At 40.7% G+C, this 17,292-nt stretch overlaps 1 protein-coding gene across 3 annotated transcripts in view; it reads right to left on the bottom strand.

Annotated features, from left to right (window-relative positions):
* RBM25 (RNA binding motif protein 25) overlaps window positions 1-17,292 on the bottom strand; it is a 101,359-nt gene that overhangs the window by 57,196 nt on the left and 26,871 nt on the right. The window contains exons 3-5 of one of the 3 annotated variants that reach the window (XM_006170507.3): window positions 5,981-6,050; window positions 1,885-2,001; window positions 1,652-1,772 (exon numbers count right to left, since the gene is read on the bottom strand). In XM_006170507.3, the coding sequence (XP_006170569.1) occupies window positions 1,652-1,772; window positions 1,885-1,926 (163 nt within the window). In that variant the 5' untranslated portion in view covers window positions 1,927-2,001; window positions 5,981-6,050. The remainder of the gene's footprint in view (window positions 1-1,651; window positions 1,773-1,884; window positions 2,002-5,980; window positions 6,051-17,292) is intronic. The other 2 variants (XM_027769111.1, XM_014585022.2) reach the window with 2 other exon arrangements.

Genomic DNA, 17,292 nt, shown 5'->3' with positions numbered 1-17,292 from the left:
CCAGACCAGACCTGGCGGCTTGCTTTCTTACTCATTCTGTCCCTCTCTGGTAAAATTAAAATAAAGAAATGACGTTGAATAAAATAATTCTTTTTAAAAGAATTTTATTTATTCATTCATTTTATTTTAATTTGATCAGAGAGAGACACACACCCACAGAGAGAGAGGGAAAGTGAGAAACGAAGTCACCAGGTTGGGACTTGAACCATGGTCAGCTATGTAGGAGTGTCCAGTGCCTTAACCACCATGTCACCTGCTTCTCCCCTAAATAAAGTAATTCTTTAAAAAAAAAAAAATCTAAAAAGATTTAAAAGAAACTGATAATCCTGTTTTATTTTCCTTTTTCAGTAACAGTAGTACTAACAAAAATTTGTGGGAAAGGGAAGGAATTTTTTCATAGTAAACCCTCCTGTATTTTTAAATTTTTGAGCCATGTAAATGCATTTTCTTTTTTTAAAGAGGGAGATTTTTGGTACAGGGTGCATGTGCTCCCCGAGAGACAGAGAAAGACAGATAAAAAGTGAGAAGTCACTCCCCAGGGATGATAGCCACACCACAATCCCTTTTCTCGATTCTCCCCTCAGGATTTTGGACACATACACACACATTTCCGGCTTGAGTTGAAGGATACTGGGTCCAGGACACAAACCGCTATGGGTCATGTGGAAGTTCAGCAATGTAACCATTACATGATCTGCTGGCCCCAGATTTTTATGAAAAATTTTTGCTATAGGGTTTGGGCACTCACCCAGAGACAGAGAGAGAAAGGGAGTGAGAAATCATACCCCATTGAGGATGGCCATACTGCAATCCCTTCTTCTCCATTCTCCTGAGATTTTGGGCAGGCACGCACGCACGTACATACACATACCCAGTGTTGAGCTTCAAGCTACTGGGCCCAGGACTCTAACCACGGTCAGCATGTGGGAGCCCAGCGCCTTAACCACTGTCACTACGGACTGTTTATTCTTAATGTAGCATTTTCTTTCTTTTGTTATTTTATTTATTTTGGAGAGGTTTTTGCTATAGGGTGTGTGTGCTTTCCAGAAGATAGAGACAGAGAGACAGAAAGCAAGAAATCAACCTCTGGGGGATGGCCATGCCGTAATCCCTTCTCTCGGGATCTTGGGCACGCATACACACGTGCCCAGTATGAGTTTAAGCCACCAGGTCCAGGACTCGAACTATGGTCAACTATATGGGAGTCCAGCAACATAGCCATTACATCAACTGCTGCTCCCAGCATTTTCTTATTAAGACGTCCCAGTAGAGTTTGATTCTCAGTCAAATAATAAAAACCACTGCTGCAGGGACTGGCAGGTGGCATGGTGGTTAGGGCAGCTGGACTCCCACAAGGCTTTCTGTGATTCAGGTCCCAGACCTGGCAACTTTACTTTCTCAATTTTCTTCTCTCTGTCTCTCTCTACTCAAGCTCAATAAAAGAAATAAAATAATGACAATGAATATAATTAAAAAATAACAACTTTAAAAAAACACTGCTGCAGGAAAATGAGTAATCTGTATTTTTAAAATGACGGTAACAGGCATCTTCACTAACTTATTTACATATATTACTTTCCTAAAGGTAATAAATATCACAATGACAAAAGTTCAGGTTTATTAAAAAAAAAAATAGTATTATCAAACTTACCTGGTGGTACAGGTGGAGGAAAGCCAGGAAACTGTGGGGGTGGGATCCCTGGTGGAAGTGCTGGGATTCCCATGGGAGGACGATTCAAATGAGGGGGGAAAGACATTCTTACTGCAGCAGTCTAAAGAAAGAAATTATGACAAATCATTTTATTTGACAACTTCACAATTTGACATGCCTGGTTTGTTGGCCTTCACTTTTAGAGTATCTGCAAAATTCTAAAGTTCTCTTACCCAGAGGAGTTGGCAAAGACCCTCTTTTCTCTGTCTGTCCATTCAGAATTTTTAAAACTTAGATCTTTTCTAAAGTAAGTTCCCAAAATGTACACGATCTAAGTTCAGGATAGATTCCTACAATCATATGGGAATACATATAAAGGAAGAAAAAAATTTTGAGGTTCAGTTAATATCCAAAACTTAAATACTAAGCATAAATGAATCTTTTTACACCAAACTCAGATTCCAGGAGAGTCATATTACGGTTTTTAAGTGTTCTAATACATTTACTTAAAAAAAAAAAAAAACAACAAAAAACCCATCAGTACCCTAAAAACTAAATGTGCAAGGTTACACAGTATTTGTTGATTCAGTATTGTTCATTTCTTCAAGGACAAATATGCCAGTGAACTACAAACCTGAGGGGGAAAAATTCCTGACATCAGGTCATACAGTAACCACACAAATACAGAGCCTGTGACCAAGGGGAAAAAATGTCTAGTTGTTCATAACTTAAAAATAAAATCTCTTAACCAGTCTTTCCTTATCTATTTATTTGTTTTGATTAGCGGATTGCTGGGTCGGAGACTTGAACTATAGTTGGTCATTTGGGAGTTCAGCACCTCAACCAGTATGCCACCTGCCAGCTCCTCAACCATTCTTGAATCAAATTCAAGAACCAGATACTAGCACTTAATTTTTAAAAATAAAGTACATTTAAAAAAAAAAAATCTTATTTCCCTGGTCTGTCTTTTTAAGAGTATTTTTTACTATAGGGTACCTGCACTCTCTAGAAACAGAGAGGCAGAGAAAAAGAAAGTGAGAAATCACTCCCCAGGGGGGATGGCCATACCGCAATCCTTCTGCTCTTGGGATTCTGGGTATTCATGCGCACATGCCTCGCACACAGATCTGAAACTCAAAACATGATCCCCCATGTGCCTTAACCATCACACCACCTGCTAGTCCCAGTCTGTGTTGTTATTAAAAGAACTTTGTCCTTCAAGTAAAACAAACAATCATTTAAAACTTCTCCTTCAGGGCTGACAGGTGTCATGCTGGTTAAAGGTGCTGAACTCCCACAGGGTTGACCACAGTTCGAGTCCCAGACTTGACGGCTTGCTTTCTCACTTTCTCTCTCTCTGGTCAAACTGAAAAATGATGATAATAAATAAATAAATAAATCTTTAAAAACAAAAACAAAAAACCTTCTCCTTCAGGGCCAGTTAGTGGTTTGATAGTTAAGGCACTGGACTCTCAGTCCAGACCCACAGCTTGAGAATCATGGGGTGTATGTGTGTGTGTGTGTGTGTGTACATGCCCAAAATCTTGACAAGAATGAAGAAGTGATCTGGTATGGCCATCCTCCAGGAAGGTGATTTCTCACTCTCCTTCTCTCTGTCCCTCTCCATTGAATGCATATGACCTATGGTATAAACTAAAAAGCAAAAACTTCTTCCTAAAAATTTTTTATTTTCATCAACATATTTATGTGTCCAAACTATTTGAAAAAGTAGAAAAACAATGTTATACTATCAGAGAAGGGTTCCATGTATCAATCAAAATAAGCAGCCAAGAGGCCAGCAAATGTCACGGTGGTTAGTTAAGGCAATGGACTCTCAATGACTAATCAGGGTTTGAGTCCTGGACGTGGTGGCTTACTTGCTTACTTTCTTACTTTCCCTCTCTGTCTCTCTCTGGTCAAATTGAAAAATAGTAATAATAGTAATAATGAATAAAAATAAATAATTCTTGAAAAGAAAAAAAAAGGCAACCAAAATGGTCAACCAATAACACTGAAATCAGTTTTTTTTAGCAGGAAACATTTCTGTTGGACATTAGTAAAAATTAAGACCCCTCAACTATAACTGCACTTCCAATACTTTGTAATTTAATTAGTCTAAAGTTAAGAGCGTTTACAAATGTTTGTCTCTACTATCCTATTGTGTTTTAGTCACCCTTCAAAAGACAGAAGATAAAAAGTGCTAATCTTCCACTTTCTTGCCTAATCCGAAAGGTTTCCTATATATCACTAAATCCTTCTAAATCTCTCTATATACAAACTAATACATAATCATTTTGTTCTACGATGTAATCATGCTATACTGTCATGTGCTTTTCTCTCATCATTGATCTCTCTTCATCTCAGTTCACAAAGTCCTATTCCAATTTGTGTAATGCAGTAAATTATCATAATATAGCTAACCAACAATAACATTCTGTTCCACTTGTTTTTCAATTTGTCAGAGGGAAGTGTACTCACAAAAGAGACCCAAGAGAAAAGAGGAGTGAGCGAGCAAATGAGAAAATGAGAAAGCACCTCAGATGGGAAATGGTCATGCTGTAATCTGCCCTCCATTTCACTCTCCTTTTAGTTTTTTGGGCACAAATGCTCTCGTACACCACATTTTTTCAAGCTGTCAAGGTTGGCTAAGTGAGATCCATCCACCCTAACCATGACACCACTGGCTGGGTCCTCCTCCACTTGACAAATAATGTCAAATGTTACTGGATATATCAGACATGTAACTCTGTGGACTTATGCAGGTAATTCTGTAACAGATTAGTGCTGTATGTAATCACAGTTTACTTCCAAATATTCCCCCCCGAAACGAGTGTACAAATTTATATTCCCACAACGAGTATATAGGTATTCCCTTTCCTCATACCTTCACCATCACTGGAATAAATTTGTGTTTAAATTCTAACAACCTGATAGGTTAAAAAAAAAAAAAAAACAACTATCCTATTTCAATTTAATTTCTAGGAGCACAAATGAGGTTGAGTATCCTATCTGCTTACTAGACCTTTTTTTTTTTTTTTTTAATTGTCAGATGGTGCATGCAAGTACCAGAAAGAGAAAGAGAGAAAGTGCATGTGCATGAGAGGAAGCACCCCCCTACTGGGTCATGATCACACCACAATCCTTTTCTCCATTCTGTTGGGAGTTTGGGCATTCGTTTATGCCATTCATGTGCCTAAAATGTTTTTCAAGCTGCCAGGGCTGGGATTTAGACCACGTCAACCAGATGGATCAGGTTTTACATGCAGAGCACTCAACCACTGTGGTACAGGACTAGCCATAGACGTTTCTTTAAAACAATAAGTATAAGTCCAGCAGATGGTGTTGTGGTTAAGGTGCTAGATCCCACAGGGTTGACAGCAGTTCTAGTACTGGACCCAACAACCTAAAAAGCACAACAGGCATGCGTGTGTCCATGCCCAAAATACCCAGAGGAGAATGCAGAAGGCATTGGGAGTGGGCATCTCCCCTGGGTGGTACTTTCTCACTTTCCCTCTCTCTCCATAATGTACATGCTCTATGGCAAAAAATCTAAAATACAAAACTAAAAAAGTATGCCCTCATGCTCAACTATTCTTCCTGAGACTCTTCCTTTGATTTAATACAGACTAATACAATTTCAGAAAACACAGTCTACTTAAAATATTTATAAAGCTTTATAGGGTAAAGGAATTCCTAAGATAATTAAAGGCACTGAAAATTCTTTAAAATATATTTAGGTAGGGGGCTGGCAGGTGGCATGGTGGTTAAGGGACTCCCACATGGGCAACCGCAGTTCGAATACTGGACCTGATGGCTTGCTTTCTCACTTTCCCTCTCTTTCTTTGTCTGTTTCTCTCTGACCAAACTAGAAAATAGTAATAAATAGTTAAATAAAATAATTCTTTTAAAAAATTAGGTAGAGGGACCAGCAGTTGGCATAATGGCTATGTTGCTGGACTCCCATGTAGTCAGCCACAGTTTGAGTCCCAGACTTGTTGGCTTAAACTCACACTGGGCGTGTGTGCCCAAGATCCCAAGAGGAGGATGGAGGAGAAGGGATTGTAGGCATGGCCATTCTCCCTGCGGGGTGATTTCTTGCTTTCTGTCTGTCTCTGTCTCTATGGCGAGCGCATGCGCCCTATAGCAAAAACCTCTCCAAAATTTAGGTAGGTATCAGTTTATATTACAAAGGAAAAATATAAGACTGTAAGACTGCAAATACGGTGAGTTTTTAAAGTTTTTCTAATACTTTTTGCCCAAAAACAAAACCAAACATTTTATTTCGAAGAGTGCAAGAATTTTTTTAAAGAGGGCTACTATCCTACTTACAGAAGCTCTTGTATTATCAATATAATATTGTATACCAGCACTTTCTTAGGAGGGCAGTTGGTTTTAATACCTGTTGAATAAATAAATTGATTAATTAATAAAACCAGTAAACAAACTGAGGACCTCAATAGATAAATTTAAGAATCTACCGCATGGTATGTACTATGCTAACAAAGGCCTAGTGTCTAGCCTCTAAATGACTATAAGATTGGTCCATAAACTCATCTTTAGAATCACTTTCTCCCCACCAGTGTTAGATACAAATCTTTTAAAAAAATAAATAAATAAAGCAATAGGGGCCAGCAGGTGTTGTGGTGGTTAGGGGAGCTGAACTCCCACATGGCTGACTGTGGTTTGAATCCTGGACCAAGCAACATGCTTTTTCACTTTTCCTGTCTCTCTCTGGTAAAAACTCAAAAATAATAAAAAATAAAGTTAAGGGGCTGAAAGGGGGTGGTTTGGTGGTTAAAGGCACTGGACTCACGTGGGCAACCGCAGTTCAAGTCCCAGAATTGGAGGCTTGCTTTCCCACTCCCACCCCCATCCCCCGACCCTCTCTAGCTCTGTAGCCAAATTAAAACAAACAAACAAACAAACAAAACATTAAATAGAACAATTCTTTAAAAAAATAATAATAAAAATGGGGAACGGCTGTTGGCGTGATGACTATATATTGCTAGACTCCCACGTAGTTGATCGCAGTTTGAGTCCCAGACCTGGTAGCTTAAACTCATGCCAGGCACGTGTGTGTGCGTGCCCAAGATCCTGAGAGAACGGAGGAGAAGGGATTCTGGCGTGGCCATCCCCCCTGGGGGATGATTTCTCACTTTCTGTCTCTTTCCATCTTTATGGCAAGAGCACGCACCCTATAGCAAAAACCTCTCAAAAATAATGATAATAATAATAAAGTTAAATAATTCTTAAAAAATAAAACTAGGGGCTGGCAGATGGCATGGTGTTTATGGGCGCCAGACTCCCACATGGCCGACCGCAGTTCCCATCCTTGACCTGGTGGCTTACTGTCTCTCTCTGTCCCTCTCTGGTCAAATTACTTATTTAGTTATGTGTTATATACGTATACGTACACACACACACACACACACACACACACACACACAGAGATATAAAGTAAAACAATTCTTAAAAAAAAGTTTAAATAAATATTAAATAAATAAAACTATACTCCTGGGGTTTAAGCTCTATTTTCTTGGTTTTTATGTGTGTAATTTGCTTATTTAAAAGTTAACCAGGGGCCAGTGGGTGGCATGGTGATTGAGGTACTGGACTCCCACATGGCAGACCACAGTTCAAGTCTCAGACGAGGTGGCTTGCTTTCTCACATTCCTTCTCTCTGTCTAGCTCTGGTGAGCACATGTGCCCTATAGTAACTTAAAAATAATAATAATATTAAAATCAATATAATTTTTAAAAATTAATCAGATACATTTTATTTACGCCAATATGCCTGTTATACTCACTTCTAATTTTTCTGATATAGTTTGCTTTTATTTGGACCTATTTATAGTTATTGTTTCACTGAATTTTAAGTTAAGGTAACAAACCAAAGTTGATGGCTAATTTTCATGAACATTTCATTAAGACAATGACCCCTCCCATGAAAAATCAGAAGAGACATTCCTGGTAATCTTTAGTAAATACTAATATTCACTTTAAACATCCTAAATGAAAGTATAAATTACTTGTCAGCAAGAATAAACTTTTCTAAGCATGAGTAAAGCTTATATACACACTCAAACTGGTGAATACTTCGCGGGAAAATAAAAAGTATAAAGCTAGGGAGTACTTTACTTTAAATGGGGTGGTCAGGCCTCACTAAGACAGTGAATAACTTTTTTTTTCCCAGGAATTATTTATTTAGGGGCCACTAGGTGGTATGGTGCATAAAGGTGCTAGATTCCCTCATGGATGACCATGGTTCAAGTCCCAGGCCTGTTGGCTTGCTTTCTTGCTTTCCCCTTCACTCTGTTTCTGTCTGGTCAAATTAAAAAATAATAACAAATGGAATTAAATAAACATTCTTTAAAAAAAAAAAAAAAAAAGATTTCTTTAATGGGGCTGGCAGGTGGTATGGTGTTTAAGGGCACTGAACTCACACATGGTCAACCATAGTTTGAGTTCCAGACCTGACGGCTTGCTTTCTCAATTTCCCTCTCTTCGCCTCTCTCACTGTCCATCTCTGGTCAAATTAAAATAAATAAACAGGGGAACAGTAGATAGCGTGATGGCTATGTTGCTGGACTCCCATGTAGTCGACAGCAGTTTGAGTCCCAGATCAGCGGCTTAAATTCACATTGGGCGTGTGTGCATGCATGTATGCGTGCATGCCCAAGATCCGGAGAGGAGGATGGAGGAGAAGCGACTGCGGCATGGCCATACCCCCCGGAGAGTAATTTCTCGCTTTCTGTCTGTCTGTCTGTGTCTTTCTGGCAAATGCACATGCCCTTTAGCAAAAACCCCTGCCCCCCCCAAATAAGTTAAAGTAATTTTTTTTAAAAAATACTGTCATCATCTTAAATTTAAAAAGATTTATTTTATTTATGATGATTTTTTAATTCCTACCAGACAGAGGCAGAGAGGAGGGGAGTGAAAAAGCAAGCTGCCAGGTCTGTGACTTACACATCAACTGGCCATTGGAGTCCAGCATCTTAACCATGATGCCACCTGTTAGCCCCGACAGTGAATAATTCTTATTTTCTTCAAGATAGAGTACATGAGAGAGAGGGAGGGCGGGATCACCCTCAACAAGGTTTCTTTGACCCTCCAGCTCTGTGACTGTGCATGTGTTTCAAGCTAACCTAGGAATCGAAACATAGCCTTGTGGCTTCCAGTACTGAGATTCCATTAGGTACAGGCTAGGCCACTAGGATAGGTCAAGGAGGTGAACATTTGAATGAAGATGTAAAAGAGGCTGAAATGTCCTGTCCTTACTGGGGGAGAAGAGAGGCTAAAGGAAAGGATTAATACAAAGAGCCTGAGGTCAGCATGGTGGCTTAGTATGTTTGTGGAAAGGAATAACAAGACCAACAGTGTGGCAGGAACAGAGTAAACCTTGGGAAGAGGGATTCAGAGAGTGTAGTGTAAGGCTACTATACACTAAAAATTTTTGCCTTTTACTATGAAAGAGATGGAACATCTCAGTTTTTTTTTATTTATTACTTTTTGCTAGAGAGCAAGTATGTGCACCAGAGACAATGTGAGTGAGTGAGTGACAAAGAGAAGTCACACTCCATGAGAAATGATCACTCTATGATCCCTTCTCCATTTCTCTTTTCAAGATTTTGGGCCTGGGGACCAGCAGTTAGTGTAATGGCTATGTCGCTGGGCGAGTCCCGGACCCGGCGGCTTAAACTCATGCCAGGCGCGTGTGTGTGCGTGCCTAAGATCCCGAGAGGAGAGTGGAGGAGAAGGGACTGCAGCGTGGTCAACCCCCTGGGGCTGATTTCTCACTTACTGTCTCTGTCTCTCTCTTGTCTTTCTGGTGAGTGCACGTTCTCTATAGCAAAAAAACCTCTCCAAAAAAAAGAAAAAAAAAAAAGATTTTGGGCCTGTATGCACATACACATACTTGACCCTGAGATCTAGCTGACTTAATCACCATGCAATGCCACCAGCTGGCCTGAAAGGTTGACGCAACTTACTTTTTTTAAAGAATTATTTTATTGTGGGAACCAGCAGTTAGAGTGATGGCTATGTCGCTGGATTCCCACGTAGTTGACCACAGTTCGCGTTCCGGACCTGGTGGCTTAGAACTCACGCCGGGCGTGTGTGCGTGCATGCCCAAGATCCCGAGAGGAGAATGGAGGAGAAGGGAATGTAGTATAACCATCCCCGGGACTGTAGTATAACCATCCCCTCTGGGGGGTGATTTCTCTCTTTCTGTCTCTCTGTCTCTGTATGTATGGCAAGCGCACGTGCCCTATAGCGAAAACCTCTCAAAAAATATATCTATATTTTTTTACTGGGACCAGCAGTTAGCGTAATGGCTATGTCCCGGGACTCCCATGTAGTCAACCACGGTTTGAGTGCTGAACCAGGTGGCTTAAACTCACGTTAGGCATGTGTGCATGTGTGCCCAAGATCCCGAGAGAAGAATGGAGGAGAAGGGATTGTGGCGTGGCCATCCCCCCTGGGGGGGGGGTGATTTCTCGCTTTCTATCTCTGTCTTTCTGGTGAGCGTACGTACCCTATAGCAGAAACCTCTCCAAAAAATGAAAAAAAAAAAAGAAAGAATTATTTTATTTAACTTTATTTATTTTAATTTAACCAGAGAGAGGAGAAAACAGGCTGCCAGGTCCAAGACTTGAACCATGGTCAGTCATGTGCAAGTCTAGCACACTTAACCACCATGGCACCTGCCAGCCCCAACTTGACTTACATTTTAATATCATTAGCCCAGTGTTAAGACTGGACAGGAACAGTATGGAAGGAAGAGAATACTGCAATAATCAGGACAAGAGATGGTACCCTGGAACAGGTAGTAGTGGTGAAAGTGGTATCAAGTTGTTAGACTCTGGATATATTTTTAATGTAGTCAATAGGATTTTTTTTTTTTTGAGATGTTTTTGTTGTAGGGCACATGCGCTCGCCTGAAAGACAGAAAGCGAAATATCACCCCCAGGGGGGATAACCATGCTGCAATCCCTTCTCTTCCATTCTCCTCTCAGGATCTTGGGCACGCAAGCACACGCGCCTGGCATGAGTTTAAGCCACTGGGCCTGGGACCACAGTCAACTACATGGGAATGCAGTGACATAGTCATTATGCCAAATGCTGGTCCCAGTAGTCAACAGGATTTGCTGAGGAATTCCACAAGGTGTTTAAGAAAAAGAGAGATGCGGGGACCAGCAGGTAATGTGGTGGCTAAGGCGCTGGACAATCCCATATGGTTGACTATAGTTTGAGTCCTGGACCTAGTGGCTTGCTTTCCCACTTTCCCTCTCTCTCCCTCTCCCTCTCTCTGACTCTCCCTGGTCAAATTAAAATAAATGAATGAATAAGTAAAATTAAATAATTTTTAAAAAGAGATGCAGAATTATTTACTAACACTAAAATTACCTAATAATCATTTTTTAAAGAATTATTTTATTTAACTTTTTATTTATATTATTATCATTGTTATTTTCCAGTTTGATCAGAGAGAGAGAGAGAGAGAGAGGAAGTGAGAAAGCAAGCCACCAGGTCCGAGACTTGAACCATGGTTGGCCATGTGGGAGTCCAGCGCCCCCAACCACCATGCCACTTGCCAGCCCCCCTAACAATCATTTTAAAAAACACTATAAGTACTTCACTTTTAAAAGGTTCAAAGCATTTTTACCTGGTAAGTCTGAAATTTCAAAGGTCCCCCCCACAAAAAAAACAAAACTAAATGTTGCCTATCTCTAGTGTGGTAGTGGTCACCCAGATATATGCATTTATTAAAACTCACTGAAGTTAAAATGGTTACTTCAAAAACATTTTTTTCTAGAGCGAAATTGTACCCACAGGGAGGGTACAATTCCTGTTCCATTTCTCCTTCTGTGATTTTGAGCACGCATGCACACGTGCCAGTGTGTTTTTTAAGCTGCCAGGCTGAGGACTCTAACTGCATTCAGTCATATGGGATATAGCTGCCTTAACCACCATACCAATGGCTGGCTCAAACGGATGCATTTTACTATGTATAAATTTTATCTAAGTTTAATCTGAAAAGAAACAACATCTAAGTAACATTTACCCCACTACTTAACATATACATCTATGCTGCTTTGCTTTTTTTTTCTTTACTCTTTAGAACAATTCCTTTTCTCGCATTCCTGGGCCTACAAAACTATACAAAATCAGTGAAATGCTACTTACAAGACTTCTTCCATTGCAGACTTGGTGAGAAAGAAACAAAATATTTAACCAGGGTTAGGTTTATAGACTACTACCCCTCAAAACACTGTGCCTAATTTCTAAAATTATAATAATGAACCAAGAGATTCCCCTCGGCCAACACTCATATACAACTCAATTGTTCATTTATTTATTCAATGTATAATTAGTTCTATGTGCAGGTTCTTGTCTAGGTATTACATTAGTTCTTAAAGGCAATTTCAAGTTATATGATGTTATACAGTTAAACTAGTGGTTCTACAATAAATATAAATCACTATTAGTTCAACATGCCCTGTTTCCTGCCTTAATTATAGCCTGTAAGGACAGGAACTGCCCCAGCCCAGATAAAGCAGGCTCTTTCAATTAATCTCTCATAAACTTTAAAAATATCTTTTCTCAGGCCAGCAGGTGGCATGGTGGCTACCTTGCTGAACTCTCATTTGGCCAAGGATTTGAGTCCTAGACCCAGAGGCTTGAAAACGACCTTGGGACCAGCAGTTAGTGTAAAGACTATGTCACTGGACTCCCATGTAGTCGACCATGGTTCGAGTCCTGGACCCAGTGACTTAAACTCACGCCAGGCGCGTGTGCGCGCATGCCCAAGATCCTGAGAGAATAGAGAAGGGATTACGGTGTGGCCATCCCCCCGGGGGGTGGATTTCTCACTTTCTGTCTGTCGTTCTCTTTCTGGCGAGTGCACACGCCCTATGGGAAAAACCTCTCCCAAAAAAAGAAAATAGAAAAAGAAAACCACCTTGAGCATATGTGCACATATGCCCAAAAACATGGAAGAATGGAGGTGAAGGGACTGTTGCATGGTCATGGCAAAAACCTTAAAAATAATAAGAATTTCTCATACTGAATTTCCACAGAACTAGAGTCTGCAGACATTATTCCAGGAAAAAGTGGTCTAGGCCTAGAGAATGGGAAATACTTGGTAAAGAAAAAAATTTCCTATCTTACAGCTAAGCTTTTCAGAGGGCATGAAAATACCTAAGTGTTTTGACTCTCCAAAAACAGAACTGACCTTTTTTATTTTTAAAAAAGAATTATTTTATTTAACTTTATTTATTTATTTTTACATCTGATCAGAGAGGGAGGGAGGGAGAGAGAGAGAGAGAGACAAAGTGGAAAAGCAAATCACCAGGTCTGGGACTCAAAATGTGGTCGGCAGGGACCAGCAGGCAGCATGGTGGTTAAGGCACTGGACACTCCCACATGGCCAACCACGGTTCGAATATCAGACCTAGTGGCTTCCTTTCTCACTTTCTCTCTCTCTCTCTCTCTGTGTGTGAGTGTGTGTGTGTGTGTATATATATATAAATATCTGTGTCAAATTAAAATAAATGAATGAATAAATAAAATTAAATAGTTTTTTAAAAAAATGTGGTCGGTCACATGGGAGTCCAGAGCCCTTAACCACCATGTCACCTATACCGGTGCACCCAATTTTTTTTTTTTAATTGCCAGAGGGACCAGCAGTTGGCACAATGGCTATGTCGCTGGACTCTCATGTATTTGACCTGGGCCTGATGGCTTAAACTCACACTGGGTGCGTGTGTGAGTATGCCCAAGATACCTAGAGGAGAATAGAGAAGGATTGTGGCATGGACATTCCCCCTGGGGAGTGATTTCTTGCTTTCTGTCTTTCTGGCGAGTGCACATATCCTATAGCAAAAACCTCTCCCCGCCAACAAAATTGCCAGAGGTGTCTTAGCTACCCAGAAAGGGAAAACAAGTAAGCACTTTCCACACCACAATCCCTTCTCCTCCACACAGCATATTTTTCCTTTCTTTTTAAGATGGATTTAATTTTATTTATTATTATTCTTAATTTGTTATAGGGCACATGAACTTATGAGAGAGAGAGAGAGAGACAGAGAGAAAGTGAGAAAGCAAGCCACCAGGTCTGGGACTAGAACCACACAGTTTTGGATCTAGCCGCCCTAACCACCAGGCAAAAGGCTGACTGTATTTCACCGTTTTCAATGATTAAAAAAAATAAAAGACTGGGAACCAGCAGTTAGCATAATGGCTATGTCGCTGGACTCCCACGTAGTCAACCGAGGTTCGCGTCCCGGACCTGGTGGCTTAAAACTCACGCCAGGCTCGTGTGCGCGCATGCCCGAGATCCCGAGAGGAGAATGGAGAAGGGATTGCGGCGTGACCATCCCCTCTGGGGGGTGATTTCTCGCTTTCTGTCTCTATGTCTCTCTCTGTCTGGAGAGCACATGTGCCCTATAGCAAAAACCTCTCCAAAAAAAATAAATAAATAAAATAAAAGACTATCTGGGCCAGCCATGTTAAAGCTACTGTATCCCACTTTGACTACTCAGTGGTTTGAGTACCAGACCCCATGGCTTAAAAAACATGCAGGGTCATATGAATGTGTGCCCCAAATGGAGAAGAGATAGTGGTATAGTAACCTCTCCTGAAGGGGTGCTTTCTCACCATCACCACCACTCTCGCCACTCAAGTAAGCATATGTGCCCTGTAACAAACAACAAAAAATCAACATTATAGAGAAAAATTAGTGCTTGCCTGGACACTGGGCAGTACAATGGATGACTTGCAAAAAGGTTAGAGGGAGGTTAATAGTCACTATACAGAGAAATTTTTTTAAGAGGTTTTTGCTATAGGGCACATGCGCTCGCCAGACAGACATAGAGAGACAGAAAGCGAGAAATCACCCTCCAGGGGGGATGGCCACGCCGCAATCCCTTCTCCTCCATTCTCCTCTCGGGATCTTGGGTACGCACACACACGCGCTCGGCGAGAGTTTAAGCCACCAAGTCCGGGACGCGAATCGTGGTTGACTACATGGGAGTCCAGCGACATAGCCATTACGCTAACTGCTGGTCCCTACAGTGAATTTTTTTAAACTTTATTTATTCTTTAGATTTTTGTGATGGGGTAGAGGGGGGGTGAAAAATCATTCCTCCTGGGGGGACAGCTAAGCATCAATCCCATCTCCTCCTCTCCTCCACTCTCCTCTCAGGAATTAGGGTCAGTGCACTCAATAGAGACAGAGCCAGAGAGTGAAAGTGAGAAAACCTCTCTCCAGGAGAAAAGGCAACATCACAATACCTTCTATTTCATTCTTCTCAGAATTTTGGCCATGAGCACCCGGTGTATTTTTCAAGTTGCAGGGTCCAAAACTCAAACTTAGTGGGTCATGTAGGATCCAACCATCTTAACCACCATACAACCTACTGCCCCTTGTACAGTTAATTTTACATCAATTATACTTGTATAAAGCAGCCTTTTTTTATTTTTAGGTGTTTTTTGGAGAAGTTGCCATAGGGCGCGTGCTCTCGCCAGACAGACAGAGACAAAGAGATAGAAAGCAGGAAATCACCCCCCAGGGGGGATAGACATGATGCAATCCCTCTCCTCCATTCTCCTCTCGAGATCTTGGGCACACACGCACACGCGCCCAGCGTGAGTTTTAAGCCACCGGGTCCAGGACGTGAACTGTGGTCAACTACACGGGAGTCTAGCAACATAGCCATTACGCTAACTGCTGGTCCCAATTTTTAGGTTTTTGTATTGAGGCACATTCATTCACCAGAGAAAGAGTCAGTGAGAGGGAAACTGAGAAATCACCCTCTAGGGATGGCCATGTCCACAATCCCTTCTCTTCCATAGTCCTCTCAGGATTTTGGGCATGAACACACACATGCCCAGTGTGATTTCTAAGCCAATGGTTGAAGACCTGAACTGTGGATGGCCATGTAGGATTCAGTGCTCTAACCATTACACCATCACCTGTTGGCCCCTAAAGCTGTTTCTTTTGTAAAAATGCAATACTGTCAAATAAAAATAAGAATGAAATGAAATGAAATAGTTCTATAAAAAATTTTTTTTAAATCAATACTGGAACCAGCAGATTGTATAATGGTTACATCGCTGGACTCCCACAGTCAATCACAGTTCAAGTCCTGGACCTGGAGGCTTAAAATTCACGCCAGTCACATGTGTGCATGCCCAAAATTGAGTGGAAAATGGAAAAGGAACTGCAGACCCCCCCGCGCCTGGGGGGGGGGGGGGGTGATTTCTTACTTTCTGTCCCTCTCTGTCTCTCTGCTGAGCACACATCCCTTATAGCAAAACTCTCTAAAAAAAATTTAAAAATGCAATACTACCCAACATGTTAAAACTCAACCGGGTACGTGTACATGCTCAAAATTCCAAGAGCAGAATGGAGAAGAGATTGCAATATGACCATCCCCACAAATGGTATTTCACGCTTTCTGTCTGTCTGTCTCCCTCTCTCTGGCAAGTGCACGCACCCTATAGCAAAATTCTCTGGGGGAAAAAAAAATTGCAATACCGGGGCCACAGGTGGCATGGTGGTTAAGGCGCTGGACTCCCACATGGCCAACTGCGATTCAAGTCCCAGATCTGACGGCTCACTTTCTCTCTCTGATGACTACAGCAAGTCTTAAAAATAAATAAATAAATAAATAATCCTAAAAGAAAGATTAAAAATGCAATACCAACTTAAAACAACTTCCAAATTCCAATTAAGATCTACACATTATGGGAGCTGACAGATGGTATGGTGGTTAAGGTGCTGGACTTCCATGTGGCTGACTGCAGTTCAAGTCCAAGACCTGGTAGCTTGCTTTCTTACTTTCTCTCTCTCTCTCTCTCTCTCTGGTCAAATTAAAAAAGTATAATAATAAATCAAATCAGAGGCCAGCAGGTGGCGTAGTGGTTAAGGATGCTGCACTCCCACAAGGCTAACCACGTTTTGAGTCCCAGACCTGGTGATTTGCTTTTTCACTTTCTCTCTCTCTCACTGTTGCTCTCTGGTCAAATTAAAAAATAAATAAAGTTAAATAAAATAATTCTCTATAAATAAATTAACTTTTAAAAATCTACATATTACATAATATTATATCAGTATGAATTTCCTGATGTTCAATATACTGATGTTAAATAAGAAAATGACCTACATTTAGGAAGTATATTTAAATATGTATGCTAGGTTAAGAAGTATCATTTCTGTAACTTCATGGCAAAACATTACAGAAGAAAACTAGTGAGAAAGAAAAGAGGATAAAGTAGGGTTAAAATGTTAACATTTGCAGATTCTGGATGAGAGACATTTGAAAATTATTTGTACTAGTCCTGCAACATTTCTGTAAAGTTGAAATTAGGTCAAAATAAAAAGTTAAGGGCCAGGTGTTGCAGCTGGTTCCTTCAAACGCTAGATCCAAGTCCTAGACCTGGAAGCTTAAAAAACATGACAGGCACAGGTACAAGCATGCCCAAAAATGCCATGAAGAAAATGGAGAGGTGACTGCTGTGGCCATCTCTCTGTATCGCTGATGAGCACATGTACCCTCTAGCAAATTAAAAAACAAAAATACACAGTGCCTATATGCAACAGTGAGACAATAAAAAATACTTTCCTACTAAGGGGTTTT

The sequence above is a fragment of the Tupaia chinensis genome, unplaced genomic scaffold (genome assembly GCF_000334495.1).
Source record: "Tupaia chinensis unplaced genomic scaffold, TupChi_1.0 Scaffold148607_1, whole genome shotgun sequence".
Taxonomy (NCBI): domain Eukaryota; kingdom Metazoa; phylum Chordata; class Mammalia; order Scandentia; family Tupaiidae; genus Tupaia; species Tupaia belangeri.
Note: the sequence above shows the minus strand (reverse complement) of the source record. Positions and strands in the feature narration are given on the sequence as shown.